Here is a 22304-nt window from a genome sequence, read left to right as displayed (position 1 = left end):
CTCTTGACGTCACGAAAGGCGGTTGGCATCGGTAATATCGAAAGTAATTAGAAGTCGCATCCCCTGTTACGGCGTCCTATATAATTGGAGCTATGACCACGTCGATCCACTGAAGGTGTCCGGAGTGCCTGAGTTGAGTCTGCGTTCGTCCCACCACTTGCGCAGAGCTGGGGTAGTAACGGTAGAGGCTGCATCTGGAAGAAGCCGGGTTTCAGCGATGGAAAAGCAGAAAGGGAGGAGTCGGCAACTGAAGGATACGGGCAGTGCAGTTACGGAGGACCTCACTTGGGACGAGGTGAACTGCTCCGTCCTCGGGAGCAACATTCGTCTCTTGTACTACATGGGCCTGTGGCCGCTGGGGAGTTCCCGGGCCTACCACGCCTACACGGCGTTCAGCCTCAGCTTCAGCGCCGCCGCCATAGTGATGAAAGTGGTCGGGGCCTGTTACAACCTGAGCGACATCGACCAGGTGACGGGGGCGCTGAGCACCATCCTGCCGATGAGCGGCGGACTCGCCAACGGGCTGTTCCTCATGAGGCGGCGGTCCGCCATCTGCCGCATGGTACGCTCCATCGACCGCCTGGTGGCCCAGCAGCGCCGCTACTTCGAGCGCGACGAGCGGATGGCGGCCGTCGTGGGTCGCGCCCAGAGGAAGACCCTGCTGGTGACGCTGGCGGTCTCGGGCTACCTGTTCGCGATCGCCGGCTACTGGATCTTCATCGCGTTCCTCGAGCCCCCCAGCAAGAGGATCATGCCGTTCGTCCAGCTGCCCTGGATGGCCACTTCGGGGCTCGGCCTCTTCTGGTTCACGTTCGCCCTGCAGCTCTACACGGCTCCCTTCTGCAGCTACACCACTCTCTTCGTGGAGTTCTTCTACCTCGCAGTCATGCTGCACCTTTCCGCCCAGTTCAAGGTCCTCGGCAGCCGCTTTGCGAGCCTAGGACGGTCCCCGGCATCCAAAGCTAAGGCTGGGACAGAGTCGGATCTGGCGACAGCGGACTCCAATGCGGTGTACGACGAACTGCGTCTGTGTGTCGAAACGCATCAGGAACTGCTCAGGTAAACAAAATAAATGAATTGCACTCGAACCTGCAGTAATAAATAGTGACACAAAGTAGAATACAAGGAAAACTATCTAATGTCCTATTAGCAACAGAAGATCACACTCGGACTTAATAAACTAGGAAAGAATTCCTGACAATAAGTTTGTAATTACTGTTATTGCACAATAATGTACACTTCTGGCCATTAAAATTGCTACACCACGAAGATGACGTGCTACAGACGCGAAATTTAACTGACAAGAAGAAGATGCTGTCACATGCAAATAATTAGCTTTTCAAAGCATTCACATAAGGTTGGCGCTAGTGGCGACACCTACAACGTGCTGACATGAAATTTTCCGACCAATTTCTCATACACAAACAGCAGTTGACCGGCGTTGCCTGGTGAAACGCTGTTGTGATGCCTCGTGTAAGGAGGAGAAATGCGTACCATCACGTTTCCGACTTCGATAAAGGTCGGATTGTAGCCTATCGCGATTGCGGTTTATCGTATGACGACATTGCTGCTGGCGTTGGTCGAGATCCAATGACTGTTAGCAGAATATGGAATCGGTGGGTTCAGGAGGGTAATACGGAACGCCGCGCTGGATCCCAACGGCCTCGTATCACTAGCAGTCGAGATGACAGGCATCTTATCCGCATGGCTGTAACGGATCGTACAGCCACGTCTCGATCCCTGAGTCAACAGAAGGAGACGTTAGCAAGACAACAACCATTTGCACGAACAGTATGACGACGTTTGCAGCAGCATGGACTATCAGCTCGGAGACCATGGCTGCGGTTACCCTTGACGCTGCGTCACAGACAGGAGCGCCTGCGATGGTGTACTCAACGACGAACCTGGGTGCACGAATGGCAAGACGTCATTTTTTCGGATGAATCCAGATTCTGTGTACAGCATCATGATGGTCGCATCCGTGTTTTTCGTCATCGCCATACTGGCGTATCACCCGGCGTGATGGTACGGGGTGCCATTGGTACAGGTCTCGGTCACCTCTTGTTCGCATTGACGGCACTTTGAACAGTGGACGTTACATTTCAGATGTGTTACGACCCGTGGCTCTACCCTTCATTCGATACCTGCGAAACCCTACATTTCAGCAGGATAACGCACGACCGCATGTTGCAGGTGCTGTACGGGCCTTTCTGGATACAGAAAATGTTCGATTGCTGCCCTGGCCAGCACACTTTGCAGATCTTTCCCCAATTGAAAACGTCTGGTCAATGGTGTCCGAGCAACTGGCTCGTCGCAATAGGCCGGTCAGAACTCTTGATGAACTGTGGTAACGTGCTGAAGCTGCATGGGCAGCTGTACCTGTACACGCCATCCAAGGTCTGTTTGACTCAATGCCCAGGCGTATCAAGGCCGTTATTACGGCCAGAGGTAGTTGTTCTGGCCACTGATTTCTCAGGATCTATGCACCCAAATTGCGTGAAAATGAAATCACATGTCAGTTCTAGAATAATATACTTGTTCAATGAATACCCGTTTATCATTTGCATTTCTTCTTGGTGTAGTAATTTTAATGGCCAGTAGTGTAGTTGACCTCAAGGTGAAACGTATCCTATAAATGAAGTTGTTGTAACTATGAACAGAACAGCTGTCCTATTTGTTCGTGGATGTATGTTTATAATACAGAGTGAGTCAAAAATGACCCTACAGCTCTGGAAAGCTATAGAAATTTATTTAGATAACTTGCAGACTGGGTAGATGTGTCATTTTGTAGCAGACAACATCAAGCTTCACATAAAAGTGTCAAGTGTTATTCTGTTTCGATGTGATTACCATTTGTGGCCCGGCAAACATAACACCGGTAACTAATTTCTTCCCACACTCGTTACAGAAATCGCCGTAACTTGTCCAACGGCAGAGTTTTCAGGTCGGCGATATTGTTTGGTAGGGGAGGAACGTTAGTACGGTCTTTAATGAAACCCCAGAGAAAGAAATCCAGTGGTGTCAAGTTTGGGGAGCAAGGTGGCCATGCGATTGGCCTTTCATGGCCAATCTACCGACCTGGGAAGCGATTATCGAGAAAACCTCGAACATCCGTGAGGAAATGAGGTGATGTACCGTCTTGCTGGTAGTAAACCATCCAATCTCGGTCATCTTCATTGACCTGTCTGCAGAGTTCGTTTCGTGTAACCAAAACAGACAGTGAGCACACTCCACACTAGTGAAAGTAGCCGTTTCAAGTGTGCCCTATGCTGGCGCTCCTGGAGGCAGAATGGGATATTGATGCACTACGTGAATCAAACTTGAGGTTCTTTGCTACAAATCTACGAATTCTCTAAGTTATCTCAATAAATTTCTTTATTATTCCAAAGTTGGAAAGTTCTTTTTGGCTCACCCTGTGTATGAACCATAACAAACCCCTCGCCTAAATGCGAATACGTACAAATAAAAAAATCTAGATGTTCCATTTGAGTGTAAAATCCTAATAATTTAGTCAGTCCTTAACATCTCGACATACGAAGACCTGGATTGTAAATAGTGGTAGGAGACAGTCGATGAGAAACATAGTTTCTGTGTGTAAAACCTGTCATGATGTAATATGCTTGATTGCCATTAGTTGACAGCTCCATGATTAATAAAGAACTGGCAGACTCTCAATATTGGTAAGTTAGTATGGATGTGTGCATGTGATAAGTCCCAAAGACATGGCTGCCATTAGCAGTAAGGCTGCGGTGTTCATGACACATAAATGCATACTAGAGACTATTTTTACAATAATCAGGTGAACGTTAATAATTGTTTAAGCAAATAGGTGATGTTATGTTGTGTTCCTTATCCTGGTTTGAGTGAATTTTGGTGACATAGTGATGGCAGAAATCCTAAGGGCCATCCTAAACATTGTGCTGAATCGTAGATTGACTTTTGAGGTTGTAGTATTTCATTATATCACAAATTGGTAACGCAAATCTTAATGCCACAAAATAAAACAATTCGGATCGTTTAAATGTTTACTTTTAGTGTTCTGAGAGTCATTTTTTCTTAACTCGCCCAGAATTCCGTCAAAATCAAATATTTGTGGGCACTACTGAATGAATTATAGAATTGTTAATAACTGTAAATAAAACAAGTTTTAATGTTGATTTATTAACGTAACTATGTTATTTTACAGATATATCCTTGATTAATATTAGTAATATTAACAACTGCTAAAGAATCACAGAACTGAAGCAATAATTACAGGAAGCAATACAAATGGAATTAGTATAGTGCCTGCAGTCGATTTTGGAATATTTTCAGAAAATCTGACAGACACAATTATTCAAATAAATCTTCTGGAAGATATAGGAAATAGGATTGTTCTCAAAATTTTAGATGAATGAACAAAATTGATGACAAACATAAAAATGCTTCCATATTTATAGAAACACATATTAGGTAGAATAAAGCGAGTAACTAAATTCAAATATATTGGAGAAACTGCAGAACAGCGTGGACTAAAAAAATTTGCAGTAGATGTAAGAGTTAACAAAATGGAGAGAGCATGTGGTTCGACGAAGAATATTTACAACAAGAAATGCCTAACTAGAAAAACAAAACTAAAACATTATACCACAGTGGTACAACCAGAGTAGTTAATTGGATGTGTATGCCTAAGAATGAACTACAAGCTGGACAGAATAGAGGTTCTTGAAAGACGGATAGAAAAATAATGGTTTCAATACAAACTACGGATGTCGGGAAAATGAGAAGAAATGAGGATATGTGCGAAAATATAGAGAAAATATTAGAAGCAACGGCTAAAACAAGATTGATATTTTTAGACACCTCTACCATATGATTGCGAAAAGGCTCACGAAACAAATATTCTTGTGTTTCTGGAAGAAGAAATCAACAATAGTATGGATTACAGTACCGCAGTACAGCGATCATTTTACCAACACTTTATCAGTTGCGTTATTGTACCGATATCAGAGGACGCCTCACTTACAGTGAATACTTTCGCTAGAAGTATCTGTTTTGTTTCTGTTTCCTCATTTGTGTTTTCCATTTTATATTAGTTTCTTACCTGATGCACTTATTTAAATTTTGTTTACATTTCACAACACATACTCACTTTTGGAATTGTTACTAAAAGCTTTATGTAAATAACTTGTCACACATGTCAGTTGCACTTATTTCTGCTCTTGAAGGATTTCGGTTATGTGACATATTGACCAGACATTCACAATTACATTTTTCTGTACATGTATTGTTGTAATGCTGTTACGTTCATAAACAAATGCAAAAAAATTGCACCTAACTTGGGTGCATAATTTTTGGTAATTGGGATTGCGTTCGCGCTGTCCCGAAATTAACAAAAAAAAGAAGGACGCCTTTGGCCATCCTGATTTAGGTTTTCAGTGATTTCCCCAAATCTCTTCTGGTAAATGCCGGTACGGTTCGTGTGAAAGGGCACAGCCGACTTCCTTCTCCATCCTTCCCTAATCCCATGGGACCGATGATCCTCCACCGAATCAACCAACCAACCAACTTCCTCCCTCTTTTTACGCTAGAAGGACCGCCTCTGGCGACACCTACTGATCAATCCCACACCGCATAAAGGCGTCTGCGTACTTTTGATCACGCCAGAGACGAAATGAGAGTGACCAGGAAATTTGGAAGAGTAGCTGATATTAAGCTCTGTTCTTTCCTCAGTACAGGCACCTGATTGCACATCTGCTGCATTTGCCTTCAAACCTTAACAATTGACAGTGCTCTCCAGTGTTTTGATTTTGCAGGCAAAAGTTTTGGTTCATTAAGGTACATCGCATACCTTCATTCCAGCCAGATATCATTCTCTCTTCCTGAAAGTTCCTGAATCATAGTGGTAACAAATTATGCAGGTTGACTAAATAAGGGGGAAATCCGAAATAAATTTGTTAATACCAGAAACGAAAACTCTGTGCAACTGCTACTCCTACTTACACTGACGAGCCAAAACATTACGACCAATGCCCTCCGCGACGCTGGATGCCACCTGATGACGTTACGAGCACGTGACGCGGTGTCACAAGTATGTAAGCGGAGCAGACACGGACGGGGGAGAGCCCTGGCAAATATACGTGCAGCAAATGGGGAGATCCATTGAGATAAGCGACACTGACAAAGCACGGATTATTATTACACAGGGCCTATAAAAGAGTGTCTCGAAAACTGCGAAGCTGATCAAATACTGATGTGCTACTATATAGCGGAACAAACACTGGTAGCAGTTACTTCCGTAAAATATCTGGGAGTATGCGTGCGGAGCGATTTGAAATGGAATGATCATATAAAATTAATTGTTGGTAAGGCGGGTGCCAGGTTGAGATTCATTGGGAGAGTCCTTAGAAAATGTAGTCCATCAACAAAGGAGTTGGCTTACAAAACACTCGTTCGACCTATACTTGAATATTGCTCATCAGTGTGGGATCCGTATCAGGTCTGGTTGACACAGGAGATAGAGAAGAGAAGAGCAGCGCGTTTCGTCACAGGGTTATTTGGTAAGGGGGATAGTGTTATGTAGGTGTTTAGCAAACTCGAGTGGCAGATTCTGCAAGAGAGGCGCTCTGCATCGCGGTGTAGCTTGCTGTCCAGGTTTCGAGAGGGTGCGTTTCAGGTTGAGGTTTCGAATATATTGCTTCCCGCTACTTATACCTCCCGAGGAGATCACGAACGTAAAATTAGAGAGATTCGAGCGCGCACGGAGGCTTTCCGACAGTCGTTCTTCCCGCGAACCATACGCGACTGGAACAGGAAAGGGAGATAATGACAGTGGCACGTAAAGTGCCCTCCGCCACACACCGTTGGGTGGCTTGCGGAGTATAAATGTAGATGCAGATGTAGATGAGGATCTATGCAAAGACGTAAGAGGACAGCGAAATTAACACGATACACTAAGTGGGTGGACGTCCACGACTCTTCACAGAAGTTGGGGTTCGGGACTTGTCTGCTCTGTGAAGTGGGGGAGTTGGTGATCTGTGGCATCTTTGCCGAAAGAGCACAATACTGGTGCACGCACAAGTGTCTCGGAGCACACCGTTCATCGTACATGTTGAACACGGAGCCCCACAGCACACCCCACCCCCTTCCCTACATGTTCACGTGTTGACACATTGACATTGTCAGTTACTACTGCAGTAGGCACGGGACCATCGGGGTTCGACCGCCTGTCAATGGAAACGTGTCGGCTTTTCCGGTGAATCACATTTTTGATATACTAGGTCGATGGTCGGCTCGACATACGCCGTCGTTGAGGTGAACGGTTACTCGAAACGTGCAGCGCGCCACGGACGCTGGCTGTTGGGAGCAGTACTATGCTACAGAAGACATTCTCCTGCGCTTGCATGGGACCTGTGGAAGTAATCGAAGACACGCTGACAGCTGCACCCTTTCATGCTCGATGTCTTCCTCGACGGGGATGTCATCTTTCAGCATTACACTTGCCCGAGTCTCTGTGCTAGAACCGTCCTACAGTGGGTTAAGGGACATCATAGTGAAGTTGATTCCGATGTAAACCCCATGGAACCCATCTGGGCAACTATCGGGCGCCATCACCGGGTACAGGTATCAGCGGCTAGTTGGTTCAAATGGCTCTGAGCACTATGGGACGTAACATCTGAGGTCATCAGTCCCCTAGAACTTAGAACTACTTAAACCTAACTAACCTAAGGACATCACACACGCCCATGCCCGAGGCAGGATTCGAACCTGCGACCGTAAAGGTCGCGCGGTTTCAGATTGAAGCACCTAGAACCGCTCGGCCACACCGGCCGGCTCAGCGGCTAGTTATTTAGGATAACTGAACTGTGGGTAGACTTCTAATGCCTTATACCCCTCTTTTTTTTTTTTGGTCATCAGTCTACTGACTGGTTTGATGTGGCCCGCCACGAATTCCTTTCCTGTGCTGACCTCTTCATCTCAGAGTAGCACTTGCAACCTACGTCCTCAATTATTTGCTTGACGTATTCCAATCTCTGTCTTCCTCTACAGTTTTTGCCCTCTACAGCTCCCTCTAGTACCATGGAAGTCATTCCCTCATGTCTTAGCAGATGTCCTATCATCCTGTCCCTTCTCCTTATCAGTGTTTTCCACCTATTCCTTTCCTCTCCGATTCTGCGTAGAACCTCCTCATTCCTTACCTTATCAGTCCACCTAATTTTCAACATTCGTGTATAGCACCACATCTCAAATGCTTCGATTCTCTTCTGTTCCGGTTTTCCCACAGTCCATGTTTCACTACCATACAATGCTGTACTCCAGACGTACATCCTCAGAAATTTCTTCCTCAAATTAAGGCCGGTATTTGATATTAGTAGACTTCTCTTGGCCAGAAATGCCTTTTTTGCCATAGCGAGTCTGCTTTTGACGTCCTCCTTGCTCCTCCGTCATTGGTTATTTTACTGCCTAGGTAGCAGAATTCCTTAACTTCACTGACTTGGTGACCATCAATCCTGATGTTAAGTTTCTCGCTGTTCTCATTTCTACTACTTCTCATTACCTTCGTCTTTCTCCGATTTACTCTCAAACCATACTGTGTACTCATTAGACTGTTCATTCCGTTCAGCAGATCATTTAATTCTTCTTCACTTTCACTCAGGATAGCAATGTCATCAGCGAATCGTATCATTGATATCCTTTCACCTTGTAGTTTAATTCCACTCCTGAACCTTTCTTTTATTTCCATCATTGCTTCCTCGATGTACAGATTGAAACGTAGAGGCGAAAGGCTACAGCCTTGTCTTACACCCTTCTTAATACGAGCACTTCGTGCTTGATCGTCCACTCTTATTATTCCCTCTTGGTTGTTGTACATATTGTACATGACCCGTCTCTCCCTATAGCTTACCCCTACTTTTTTCAGAATCTCGAACAGCTTGCACCATTTTATATTGTCGAACGCTTTTTCCAGGTCGACAAATCCTATGAAAGTGTCTTGATTTTTCTTTAGCCTTGCTTCCATTATTAGCCGTAACGTCAGAATTGCCTCTCTCGTCCCTTTACTTTTCCTAAAGCCAAACTGATCGTCACCTAGCGCATTCTCAATTTTCTTTTCCATTCTTCTGTATATTATTCTTGTAAGCAGCTTCGATGCATGAGCTCTTAAACTGATTGTGCGATAATTCTCGCACTTGTCAGCTCTTGCCGTCTTCGGAATTGTGTGGATGATGCTTTTCCGAAAGTCAGATGGTATATCGCCAGACTCATATATTCTACACACCAACGTGAATAGTCGTTTTGATGCCACATCCCCCAATGCCCACCTACAAACAAACTGTTACATGCGTGACACGCAGAATCAGAGATGTATTTCGTTCTAAAGAGATAAAAATAATGTCGTGTGACTAGGGCCTCCCGTCCGGTAGACCGCCGGGTGCAAGTCTTTCGATTTGACGCCACTTGAGCGACTTGCGCGTCGATTGGGATGAAGTGATGATGATAGGGACAACACAACACCTAGTCCTTGAAAGGGGAAAAACTCCGACCCAGCCGGGAATGGAACTCGGGCCCTTAGCATTGACATTCTGTCGCGCTGACCTTTTTGTGTGTGTTTGGTCGTTGCGGACGTCACATGAGTTCCATTCAAGTTCGTTTGTTGATCCTTCCACTCAGTTTTTTACTACAGAGGTCAACCGGCTCTCCGACCTAACACACTGAGCTACCGTGCCGGCGGCGGCCATTCGGCTACCGGGGGCGGACTCCAAAGAGCTACAAACAAGCTATTAATAAGGTGGCCGTAACGTTTTGGCTCATACGTGTATATCAGAATACAGACATACGTAAAGAATGTGCGGATCTGTGTAACGTACCCTTAGAAAAATTATTGAATTACTGTGCTGATAAACCTCTTACATTATTTGCTTTTCAAACAGCTGAGCAAACCTGAACGTACTCAAACATTCACTAAAGTGACATACAATACTTTCAGCGCAACGCAATCTGACTTTCAGCAATCGCTACAAGGAATGGCCCTGACTAACATTAACCTATACCTTTCACAAATCACTTACCTCACAAAAATCTTCGTTACTCGAACTACAGCAATACAGCGAGCGCCACTACTGCCAGCTAAATAAAAGATTCAAACTACTGAAGGCATTAACTACTGATAGGCATAGTTAGCAAATGAAATATTTTGATATAGAACAAACAATGTATTTACCTTAATAGTGTTGAAAAATGATAATATACATAGCAGTTCATGACATCCAGTCTTATAAATTTCAAGACTCCGCCATTTCTCTTCCCACATCCACTACTGCTGGCGGCTCACCTCCAACTGCCCAACGCTACGCGCTGTTCACATCCAGCTGCCCAACACTACAATGGCAGACAACAATGCAAACTAGCCACAGACTGCACACAGCACAGCCAGTGATTTTCATGCAGAGCGCTACGTAACGTTGCCAATAAGAAAACATAAACAGCCTACTTACATCTGTACAAGGAGGAGATGATTTGGACAACAGAGTAAGAGAAGAGTGATGTGAAATTAATACTGAAGAAATGCCAGTCCGGTGGAAACTGATTCACTTACTGGTATCGTTAGTTATTTACGCGTCCGCGTTGCTGTGTTAGCACTCTGCTTCAGCTAGCTTTTATTCTGTACTCGTTGTGTACACAAAGCTTCACTTTGCAGGTTCGTCAGGTTCCTGGACGACGTGATGAGTCCGTTCGCCATGATGCAGTTCGTCGCTGGGACGTTGGCAGTTTGTGTCGTGTTGTTCCAGGCCGCAAATGTAAGCAGGCCTGCACCGCAGACGATCATCCGATCTCTCCTCTGTAAACTTCTTAAATTAATCTGGGATACAGTTGTTAATCATATGCAGCAGCGTGTTTTATTTTTATTTTTATTTTTATTTTTTTTAGTGAGCATAAGAAACCTAAAATACATTTTTTTTAAGAATTTTGTTTTTGTGTGGCTCCACAACTTCAATATACAGGGCGTTTCAAAAAGAAAGAGCAGATTTCAAACATTTATTTCTCAAAAACTACAAATGATAGAAACACAATTCAAACGTTTCTTGTCAGAGAAAGGTTCAAAGTTTTTCAATGGTCCGCGCAGAAGTTCCATGCAAATCCGCAGTGGCGCTGGCGTTTGTTTGTAGGAAAATGGCGACGACACCACAGGAACGATCATTTTGTGTGCTGCAATTTGCAAAGTTAGAGTCCATTGTTGGTGTGCAACGTGCATTCCGCCGTCAATTCAACAAACAGCCGCCTCGTCATAAGCAAATTTATGAGTGGCATCACAGATTCGTAGAAGATGGTTGCATCTGCAAGCGAAAAAGCACGGGTCGTCCACGCACATCGGATGAAAATGTCGAGCGTGTCCGTGCAGCTTACGAAAGGAGCCCTAGAAAATCCACGACACGGGCAAGTCACGAACTAAACATGTCTAAAACAACGGTATGGCGCGTTCTGAGTAACCGTCTGCACATGAAGCCGTACAAACTGCAGTTATTGCAAGCATTGCGTCCTGACGACCACAACAAAAGGTTCGAATTTTCAACTGCAATTCTACAGGACATGGAAGAGGACAATTTTGCCGAACGATTAATTTTTTCAGATGAATCAACGTTTCACATTTCTGGTAAAGTTAATCGGCATAACGTACGAATTTGGGCGAGTGAAACTCCGAGGGACGTTATTCAACATGAAAGAGACTCACCAAAGGTTAACGTCTTTTGTGCAATTTCGGTAAACAAAGTTTATGGACCTTTCTTTTTCATGGAGAAAACTATCACAGGAACCATTTACCTGGACATGTTAGAAAACTGGCTATTTCCTCAACTTCAGGAAGATTCAAATCACTTCATCTTCATGCAAGATGGCGCCCCACCACACTTCTCTGAACCTGTACGACGGTACCTAAATAACACCATTCCAGGACGGTGGATTGGAAGAGCAGGAGCACAAGATCAATGTCATCGTCTGTGGCCTCCCAGGTCACCAGACCTTACTCCCTGCGATTTTTATTTGTGGGGGTACATAAAGGACTGTGTTTATGTCCCACCTATGCCCGCTACTCTTCAAGAGGTACGACATCGAATTGTTGCGGCCGTGAATTCGGTAACTAAAGACCAGTTGCGTCGTGTGTGGCAAGAAATGAGATACCGGTTTGATATTTGTCGTGTAACAAATGGTGCTCATATTGAGGTACAGTTTTGATATTTGTTGTGTAACATTTGGTACTCATATTGAGTGAAGGACCGTTGGAATTGTGTTTCTATCATTTGTAGTTTTTGAGAAATAAATGTTTGAAATCTGCTCTTTCTTTTTGAAACGCCCTGTATTTTAACATCGGAAACATGGTCCAAGCAGATCGAAATTAGCTAGTAGCACGGACAACAAACAGATTACAGACTGAGACCTGAGTTTCTCCTGGCATATACAACTTTCTAATAACTTCCGGGAATTCAACCAGGTAACACTTTCAGCTGTCCCATCTTGAAGTTACATTTCGTCAAAATGGTTACAGTGATAGACAGATTGAACGTGCGTTGCGCTACCGACCAACTGTACATCAGGTGATTGATGATAATTCTGAGTCAACACCTAAGTGTACTGCCTTCTTGCCTTACGTAGGAAACACGTCCAATAAGATCGGTCGTATTTTACGGAAATACGATGTGAAATGTGTTTTCCGACCTCCATCTAAAATTAGAGCACTTTTGAGTTCCGTTAAGGATGATCTTGGACTGCGTAAGGCGGGTGTATATCGTATCCCTTGTAGCTGCGGCATGGCATATATTGGTCAAACTATCAGGACCGTGGAGGACAGATGTACTGAGCATAAACGGCACACACGATTACAGCAGCCAAATAGATCTGCTATTGCCGAACATTGCTTGGATACTGGTCACCCCATGTTATATAATAACACCGAGATATTGGCATGCACGTCCAGCTATTGGGACAGTGTCATTAGGGAGGCAATTGAGATTAAATTAGCGAGCAACCTCGTTAACAGGGATGGAAGTTTCTGTTTAAACTCTGTTTGGAATCCGGCTCTCTCCCTTGTCAAAAAACAGAGGGACAGAGTCAATGCTACCTCACCTGCGAATTCGTAGTCTCACTATCGATAGCTCTGACTTTGGTCATCTTTGGTGGCACTAGTGTTCAGTGTGTGTGTGTGTGTGTGTGTGTTATCTTTCCTGCTTCGGTCCGAGAACCGAGGTATTAAATTTGCATGTACGCCGCCTGTCCGTTGCAGTTTGCCTTAAAAATGGCGGGGTGTTCTCCCGCCGAAATATCGGCTGTCGCTGAAAGTGTTACCTGGCTGAATTCCCGGAAGTTATTTGAAAGATTACAGGCTGGTTGGACCATGTTTTCGTTCTTAAAATGCCTTAAGATTATTACTGTTTCTTGTTGTTTTACTTTTGCTGCTATTCCGGAAGATTATGATGAAATTATAGTAACTCCCTAAAACTGTTGGCTTTCAGATGTTTTTATATAATCTAGTACAATGTCATAATTAAATCATCTTCTGTAATCAGATTTAAATACACAAAATTTACATCTCTGAGAAATTTTTTACTACATTTGCTCCAAATAGATATCATCAAACGTACTCCTCCTTGGAGGGAGTGTTTTCTAGTTATTTTGCGGCTGTATTTAAATACATCACTCTCCTACACCAACTGAGTGTTTGGAACAAAACGAAAGTCTTATACTGCTAACCTGAGCAATATTCAAATGAAGTTGATTTGAAATGCAGTCATGTTTTTGAGAGATTTTTAATTGAACCTTCTCAATTACGGAGCAATTCACTAAGCACTTTATTCATAAAAGTTGATTAAAAACCAAAACACGAAAATATATCTCAAGCGTTCCGTACCTACCACTTCTCAACATAGATTTAAAAGTCTGAGGTTGCCATCAGCACTATTAAATTTTGTTAGTAGCCAGTTAAATGAATCGCAATAATGTACAAATTTTCCTGTACATTGGTTAAGAAAATGCTGTATAGGTGCGATTTTCTCCAATTAATCTTTAGTGAGTGAATGTTTAAGATATGAGGAAGTACTGGCACGGGAGTGGAATAGTTTCAACAACCAACTTCAGTGTGCACGGAGTCCACGAACTGATGGCGCAGATGGTCTTCCTTCATTTTTTCCAAGCCTCATATCCTTAATTTTCTACTTTTCCGCAATTTCTTCAGTTTTAATCTGCAGCTCATAACGAGTAAAATAGGGTAAGACTTCATATCAATACCTGCGAAATGCATGACAGTTTCAAATCTCTCTCTTTCCATGAAATAATCTATGTGAAACCTTGCGTTCTCCAGGTTTCTTCCACGTATCTAACTTTCGATCATGTTTTTTAAACTCAATGTTAGACGTGATTAAATTATGCTCTGTGGCAAACTCTACAAGGCGGCTTCGCCTTTCATTCGTTTCCCCCAATCACTGTTCTCCTACTATTTTTCTTTCTGTTTCCTTTCATAATGTCGAGCTACTGCATCCTGTAATAATTAAATTCTCATCTTCCTTAAATGGCCGGCTGCTGTGGCCTAGCGGTTCTAGGTGCTTCAGTCCGGAACCGCGCCACTGCTACGGTCGCAGGTTCGAATCCTGCCTCGGGCATGGATGTATGTGATGTCCTTAGTTAGCTTTAAGTAGTTTTAAGTTCTAGGGGACTTATGACCTCAGATGTTAGCTCTCATAGTGCTCAGAGCTATTTGAACCGTTTCCCTTAAATGTCTGGATAATTTCTTCTCGTCTAACATTGTTTGAGTTTCTTCATCATCTACGGAGCTAATAGGTATACACATTTGTATTCACACTTATCACATTTTGACTAACGTTCAGTCTTGTTTACATCATTTATGTTTTAATGATCTAGGTAACCGGTTTCGGTTCTTTTTAGAAAACCATCATCAGACCTGTGGATAAATTTTAAGAAATACTAGATACCAATCTTTAAATAAAATGAATGTGTCTAATGATGTCAAAATTTAACAAGATAAAATAAAATTAATTATACCCATGGCTCCCTTAGGATGGTAGGCGGAGCTCTCCTCGCTGCTACGCAGTCAACTGATGGTTATGAGTGCTGAGCACCAGCTTAAATATGCTCAATGAACAATTAGATTTTCGCGAAAAATATTATTACGATCTTTTTGACGAAATTTTATAATAAAAGCATCTACTCTTTTGTTTTTTAAATATAAGACTAGTTATACCCATGGCAAAAGCAATATATGTAAAATATGCTACACAACATTTAAAAATTTATTAAACCGACATTAATTATTATAAAAACTATTATATCGATGAGTTTTAAAAATTTACTCAGCAGTCTCATCAGTTACTCAGATATACATTATGCGAAACGTACTCTTGGCTGCTACCCTACTGCTATGAAGAATATAGCAATAAAAACTACAGTTCAAATAAGACGATTCTGCAGCATCCAACAAAGATGCAATTGTGATGTAGGCGACTCGGTATAATCGATATATACCACAACGCCAAGGACTTTCACATCTTTGATGTAACTGACACTGTAATAGTATTAAGGTTGCCCATAGAGGGCACAACTATTACACATCGTAGTTCACTGTTTTTATCCAAAATGTAAATAAGCTGTACACATACTAACTGTTAATCACACATTTAAATGAATCAATTTTATGTTATTAGTGTATTTCCTACTTTTATACTTTGACGATGGCGTCATATTATGAACGCTGATTGGCAGTTGTGAAGTAGTGTGACAGGAAGTAGGCGGAGCCTCTGCATATTTAAGCTCGTGCTCAGCACTCATAACCATCAGTTGACTGCGTAGCAGCGGGGAGAGCTCCGCCTACCATCCTAAGGGAGCCATGGGTATAATTAATTTTATTTTATCTTGTTAAATTTTGACATCATTAGACAATTTCATTTTATTAAAAGATTGGTATCTAGTATTTCTTAAAATTTATCCACAGATCTGATGATAGTTTTGTAAAAAGAACCGAAACGGGTTACCTATATCATTAAAACATAAATGATGTGATCAAGACTGAACTTAAGTCAAAATATAACAATTAATTGATCACTGTTTTCCAAAAATGTTTACCAAAATACACACTTATCAGCTAGAGTGTTATGACCACCAATCTAATAGCTGGTATGTCCACCTATGGCATGGAAGCAATGAGGCTTTGGTAGTTCGCTGGAGGGAGTTGGAACCACATCTGCACACAGAAGCCACTTAGTTACCGGAAATTCCGGGGGTAGGGCGATGAGGACTGACGCCACGTTCAATCACATCGCAGATGTGTTTGATTGGGTGGAGATCTGGCGAGATGGGGGACCAGCACATCAACTGAAACTCCCCACTGTGTTCGACGAACCATCACACTACAGCCATCTGACGCGACGCATTACCCAGCTGAAAAATGTCACTGCTTCAGGAAACATCATCCTCATGAACGAGTGTACGTAGTCTGCAAACGGTGTACGATGCTCCTTGGCCGTCATCGTGCCTTGGATGAGCTCTACTGCACCAATGGACGCCAACATGAATGTTCCCAGAGCCTAAAGGAGCCGCCGCTAGCCTTGTCTTCGTCCCGTAGTACGCTGTTAAGTAGCTGTTCCCCTGGAAGACGACGGATTCGCGCCCTCCCACCGACATGGTGAAGAAGGTATCGGCATCTGGCATCTGGTTGGGTGATACAAATAGTAGTCACTCCGATGTTATTATTAAATTACACAGTCCCGCATGTTTTACATCACAGATTAATAGCTTTAATGCGCAATGTATTAAATGAACAAATTTGGAAACTCCACAAATATCTAATAACTTCCTCTTTAAGCAACAATCGTAAGATGTTTCTTGTTTTCACAGCACAACTGTCTAGGTCTATAAAGAATGAAGATTTCACTCTTCAGTGAAGCGTGCACTGATATGAAACTTCCTGGCAGATTAAAACTGTGTGCCGGACGGAGACTCGAACTCGAGACCTTTGCCTTTCGTGGGCAAGCGCTCCACCAGCTGGGCCACCCAAACACGACTCACGCCCCGTCCTCACAGCTTTACTTCCGCCCGTACCTCGTCTCCTAACTTCCAAACTTTGGCTAGTTGTACATTACAAAATTCCTCTCAGAGTATAATTCACTTTCTCTATCACACTTCTCACGCCAACAAGTACTCAGTTAATAAGCATAACCACGTTCATTTGATATCTTACTTTCCATTCACATCATCATTCACATAAATATGCAAATTAGCAATAATTAATTAGAGTTGTAATAATCACACAACTACAGTTTTGTTTCCAAAATATGTTTTAAGTACTTGATAATTTCATAGTCCATAAGAAGCTGACGCCTTTCGGTCACAGTCGTTTAACTACTCGCAGCTAGTTACTGGATCAGAGTGCATCTGTCATGCGATAAAAAGGGTTCAAATGGCTCTGAGCACTATGGGACTTAACTGCTGAGGTCATCAGTCCCCTAGAACTTAGAACTACTTAAACCTAACCAACCTAAGGGCATCACACACATTCATGCCCGAGGCAGGATTCGAACCTGCGACCGTAGCGGTCGCACGGTTCCAGACTGTAGCGCCTAGAACCGCTCGGCCACTCTGGCCGGCTGTCACGCGATAACCATGACTCACTGTATCTGTCACATATGCACGATGGAAGGCACTGCGCTTCAAACTTTAAAATAAAGAGATCTATAAATTAGTAAGGCCAATATGGGGTGACAGGATACAATGACAATATTCTGGCATCAAATCTGTATTACAGAATTGAAGAAGACATTTGATGTGTCGAAAGTCTTGCCATATGAGAGTGCGTATAATCCGTTCATCATAAGAATAAACCTGATGTAAACATTGCACTATGTATCCTTCCTCGTTTGCTGGAACCTCTTTGGATTTCCGTTTCACGTGCGACTGCAGCCAAGCTGTCTCGAGTACTGTCAGGTACGCTAATAAGGGTACGTTTTGTGCTGTGCGTTACGCGCACATCGACTTTGCAGTAATACGGGACAACAGCATTACCGGCGCATTTAACTTGGACAACACTGGCCGGTCAGCTGGTGCAGCTAGCCTGCAGTGACGTGGCCAGCTGCAGTTCACACGTTAAAAGAGACGAGCAGAGGAGCAATACAGCTTCGAACGTCATTTAATTTTTAAGCAGAATGAAATAATAAACTGCAGATCTCCCACAATACGCTCCTTAGACGAATAGATGAAAACCGCGACACATTATCGTTTTTAGCTAACGTTCTATTGTAATTAAAAGCAGGAGTGATGAAAATTCCTGACTTAACCACAGGGTAATTTTTTTGCATAATCTGTGTGTAGCGTAATAGAGTATTGAAGGATTCCACCGTATAGTTTATATATTGAAGCCACTGACGGTATTACTAACCGTCAGTCGTCTGGTAATCTCTTAGTTCCTTCCTTATCCGAATCCGAGAAATACACTTCAGTTCTGGAAGTGTCACCTGCTACGTTGATAAAGAGCCTATCAACAACAGAATCCACGAAGCCAATCAGGCACAGCATTTTCTCTTTTTCTTTACGAACCATTCTATATCCCGCCAGCGTTCGGCAGTCACGTGCGAAAAGGCTGCGTGCGTTAGTTCCAGAACGTCTGGCATCTTAACAGTCTTGTTACTTCTCGGGCCAAATCCCTTAACTCCGCTCCAGATCAGTTCTGTTGGGTTCATATTGCAACGGTACAGTAGCAAATGTAAAAATGCAACACTTGTATGGTGTGCTGGATGCGGCGAAATGATTGTTTTTCATGTTTCTACCATACTTATCTACCTTTGTGATATAAAACGATGGACATAGTCCACGTAAAGGGGATTTGGTTTTTCATTTTTGCCTTAAAAATTAAATTGTTATGTTTTTCTTAATATAAACAACTTTTATGAACAATCTTTCATAAAACATCGGTGATTAAGAGTTTGTACTTGAAATGGAAACAGGAATGTCGCGTGCGATATGTAATTATAAACAAGCAGACATGCATTATTCATAAAATATGATGATGAGTTTTATAATTACGAGATGTTCAAATCGAACGAAAAAATAGATACAGGAGAGATTTGAACCAACCGACTGTGCTACACGTTCAATGTAAGTTTGTTTTTCAACTGTATCATGTACAATGATGGAAAAACTTCAAAGCCGATTAGCCCCATAAATTTATGAAAAACATTATGAACAGACACTTTGCAGTCCAGTTCCGCGCGCGTGTTTCGCTGCGGAACAGAAAGCAGCCTCAGGCATTTTTATACTGCTCATTATTTGCGCGACAATCAGAGCACAACGCTTCAGAGGCTGTGACTGTACACGATTTTGAAATAAAAACTACGTAGCTAAAGCGTGATTGAGAAAAACGTTGATGGCTGTTAATACATTTGAATATCTTAAAGTATCATTTAGCAAAACTTAGTGACAAGATATCTGATACATAAGTAGTAGTTTAACACAAATTAGTGACAAGATATCTAATACATAAGTAGTACCTGAAGAAATGAAAACTTTGACGTTCACCGATGACATTGTAATTCTGTCAAAGACAGAAAAGGACCTGGAAGAGCAGTTGAACGGAATGGACAGTGTCTTGAAAGGAGGCTATAAGATGAACATCAACAAAAGCAAAACGAGGATAATGGAATGAAGTCGAATTAAATCGGGTAATGCTGCGGGAATTACATTCGGAAATGATACGCTTAAAGTAGTAAATGAGTTTTGCTATTTGGGGAGCAAAATAACTGATGATGGTTGAAGTAGAGAGGATATAAAATGTAGACTGGCAATGGCAACGAAAGCGTTTCTGAAGAAGAGAAATTTGTTAACACTGAGTATAGATTTAAGTGTCAGGAAGTCGTTTCTGAAAGTATTTGTATGGAGTGGAAAGTATTTGTATGGAGTGTAGCCATGTATGCAAGTGAAACGTGGACGATTAATAGTTTAGACAAGAAGACAATAGAACCTTTTGAAATGTGGTGCTACATAAGAATGCTGAAGATTAGATGGGTAGTTCACATAACTAATGAGGAGGTATTGAATAGAATTGGAGAGAAGAGAAATTTGTGGCACAACTTGTATAGAAGAAGGGATCGGTTGGTAGGGCACATTCTGAGGCATCAAGGGATCACAAATTTAGCATTGGAGGGCAGCGTGGAGGGTAAAAATCGTAGAGGGAGACCAAGAGATCAATACACTAAGCAGATTCAGAAGGATGTAGGTTGCAGTAGGTACTGGGAGCTGAAGAAGCTTGCACAGGATAGAGTAGCATGGAGAGCTGCATCAAACCAGTCTCTGTACTGAAGACCACAACTGCACAATAAGTAGGACCTACTTCCAAGAGCGTAACAACACCAGTGTACATGTGCCACAGCTTCTGACCAACCATCGCGTTTGAGGTTGTTTACATCAGTTTTATTCTTATGATGAACGGATTTTAGTGTATGGTAGACAGTAAGGGGCAAATACCTATAGCGCCGTCCTGTGTAGCTTAGACCAGTTCTCCTCTGTTGACAGAATCAGGACCTGAACACCAACCTGAAGTGCGCCGGATGGTTGCCGGGGCCATCGCTCGAGCTCTTCATCTACTGTGGGGGCGCTCATGAGGTCGTGCACGAGGTAAGCTGAACATTGATAACATATATCCGTGGGCCACTCACACATCCACGCTACCTCTCCACACAGCGTCTACACTGCCCAATAACAAGAGCGAAGCACGTACGAGGTATGATTGACTATCGCTGTAAATTCGTACGTGTACGCACCACCTCGGTGATCGCAGGGGCCCTAAACGGTATTAGTCAGGTGTACCAGTTTCTTTGGCTCTTCAGCGTGTAAGGGACTTGAACGGTGTGAAGTTTGGAATGATTACTGTGAAGGACATAGAGATGTTGCATATTCGTTTGAACCACCATCATCAGCACCTGATGGAATCTGAAACGTGTTTTATTGTGGGTCCCCATTTGGCTGGCTGATCGAATCGTGCAATATTCAGATTTTTGTAGTTTTAAGGTGTGAAAGGTGACCACTGTCGGACTGCATGGGAATCTGAGGGAAGACTTTCTGACTGAGAAAGTCTGACCACTACAATGTTGAACCAGTTTATTATGCACCATACAAATGGTAAACCCTTCACATGTGTGACTGCCATCTGAGAAGACGTAGTGGATTGCATGCAGTAGTCTGTGTCGTCCTGTGGGTATGGGTGGCACTAGCTCTGGCGTCAACCTTGTCCCAGTACCAGAATGCAGGACATAAATGACCAGTCGCAAAAAATGTGGGCAGAAACCTCACCTACTAACCAATCAACAGGAAGCCTACAAAAGGCCAAAACTACTAAAACTACCAACTGGGCCAACTTGGAGATGACACCCCTCACTATTCACCGCACCTATGAAATCCTGATCTGACTCATCCTCTGCTAGGCAAATGTTGCATGGATATCTGCCCCACCAATGTTCTAGCGCTGTGCAAGTCCCTTCAGATCCTTGAATGCCATGCATTCTGTTTCACTTTCTGCATCCGTTTACGTTTCCCCACGCAGATACCGTACCATCTTATCAAATTCCCACCCTTCCTCACCCACATCAAACAACTCAACATTTCCTACACTATCACTAAATAATCCATTAGCCCCAGGTTTAACCTCACTGTCTTGCCTCTGATCACCAACTCTGGCTTACTGCTGCATCTTCATAAACACATTACTCCATCCCTACACCTACACACAGTCCATATCCTATCTCAACAAAACTTCAACCAACACCCTCTCCTAGAGAATGAGATCTGCCCTGATATTTATCTCTGCTACCAGCTTTAACCTTTTCCCACCTATCCCACTCCACATCAGAGCTCCTCACCTTTTCTCTCTCCATCCTCCCCTATCCCTTCTTTCTTGTATCAATACACTCCCCATAAACCATTACACTTCCTCATCCCATGTTCTTTCCACTGTCTGTATTCCCACTATCCACGTACCCTCCTACTTATCATCTCCATATTTTCCCCTCCTAACAGACCCATATCTCTTTATCCACATGCCTCCATCTCTATAGGGGGGGGGGGGGGGGGACTGATGACCATAGATGTTGTCCCATAGTGCTCAGAGCCATCTCTATAGAACAATGTCTCCTCCCACAATACTTCTCACCCTGTGTAAGTCCTTCAGATGTTAAATGCCATTCTCCAGTGCTTTTTTCACAGATGAATATCACCTCAACGCAATTGTGTTTTTTAAATTGTATATATTTTTCGTCCTTTCAGCTGTCTGTCATTAATCTTTT

General features: G+C 43.0%; 1 protein-coding gene across 1 annotated transcript in view; it reads left to right on the top strand.

The window, feature by feature from the left end:
* The first annotated feature begins 217 nt into the window (after positions 1–217).
* The window catches only part of LOC126106110 (odorant receptor Or2-like), a 91595-nt gene continuing 69508 nt past the window's right edge, over positions 218–22304 (top strand). The window contains exons 1-3 of the mRNA XM_049912357.1: positions 218–1059; positions 10676–10775; positions 20539–20640. Coding sequence (XP_049768314.1) covers positions 218–1059; positions 10676–10775; positions 20539–20640 — 1044 coding nt within the window. The remainder of the gene's footprint in view (positions 1060–10675; positions 10776–20538; positions 20641–22304) is intronic.

Source organism: Schistocerca cancellata, chromosome 10, assembly GCF_023864275.1.
Source record: "Schistocerca cancellata isolate TAMUIC-IGC-003103 chromosome 10, iqSchCanc2.1, whole genome shotgun sequence".
NCBI lineage: Eukaryota > Metazoa > Arthropoda > Insecta > Orthoptera > Acrididae > Schistocerca > Schistocerca cancellata.
The sequence above is the reverse complement of the archived record's forward strand: the minus strand, read 5'-3'. Positions and strand labels throughout refer to the sequence as shown.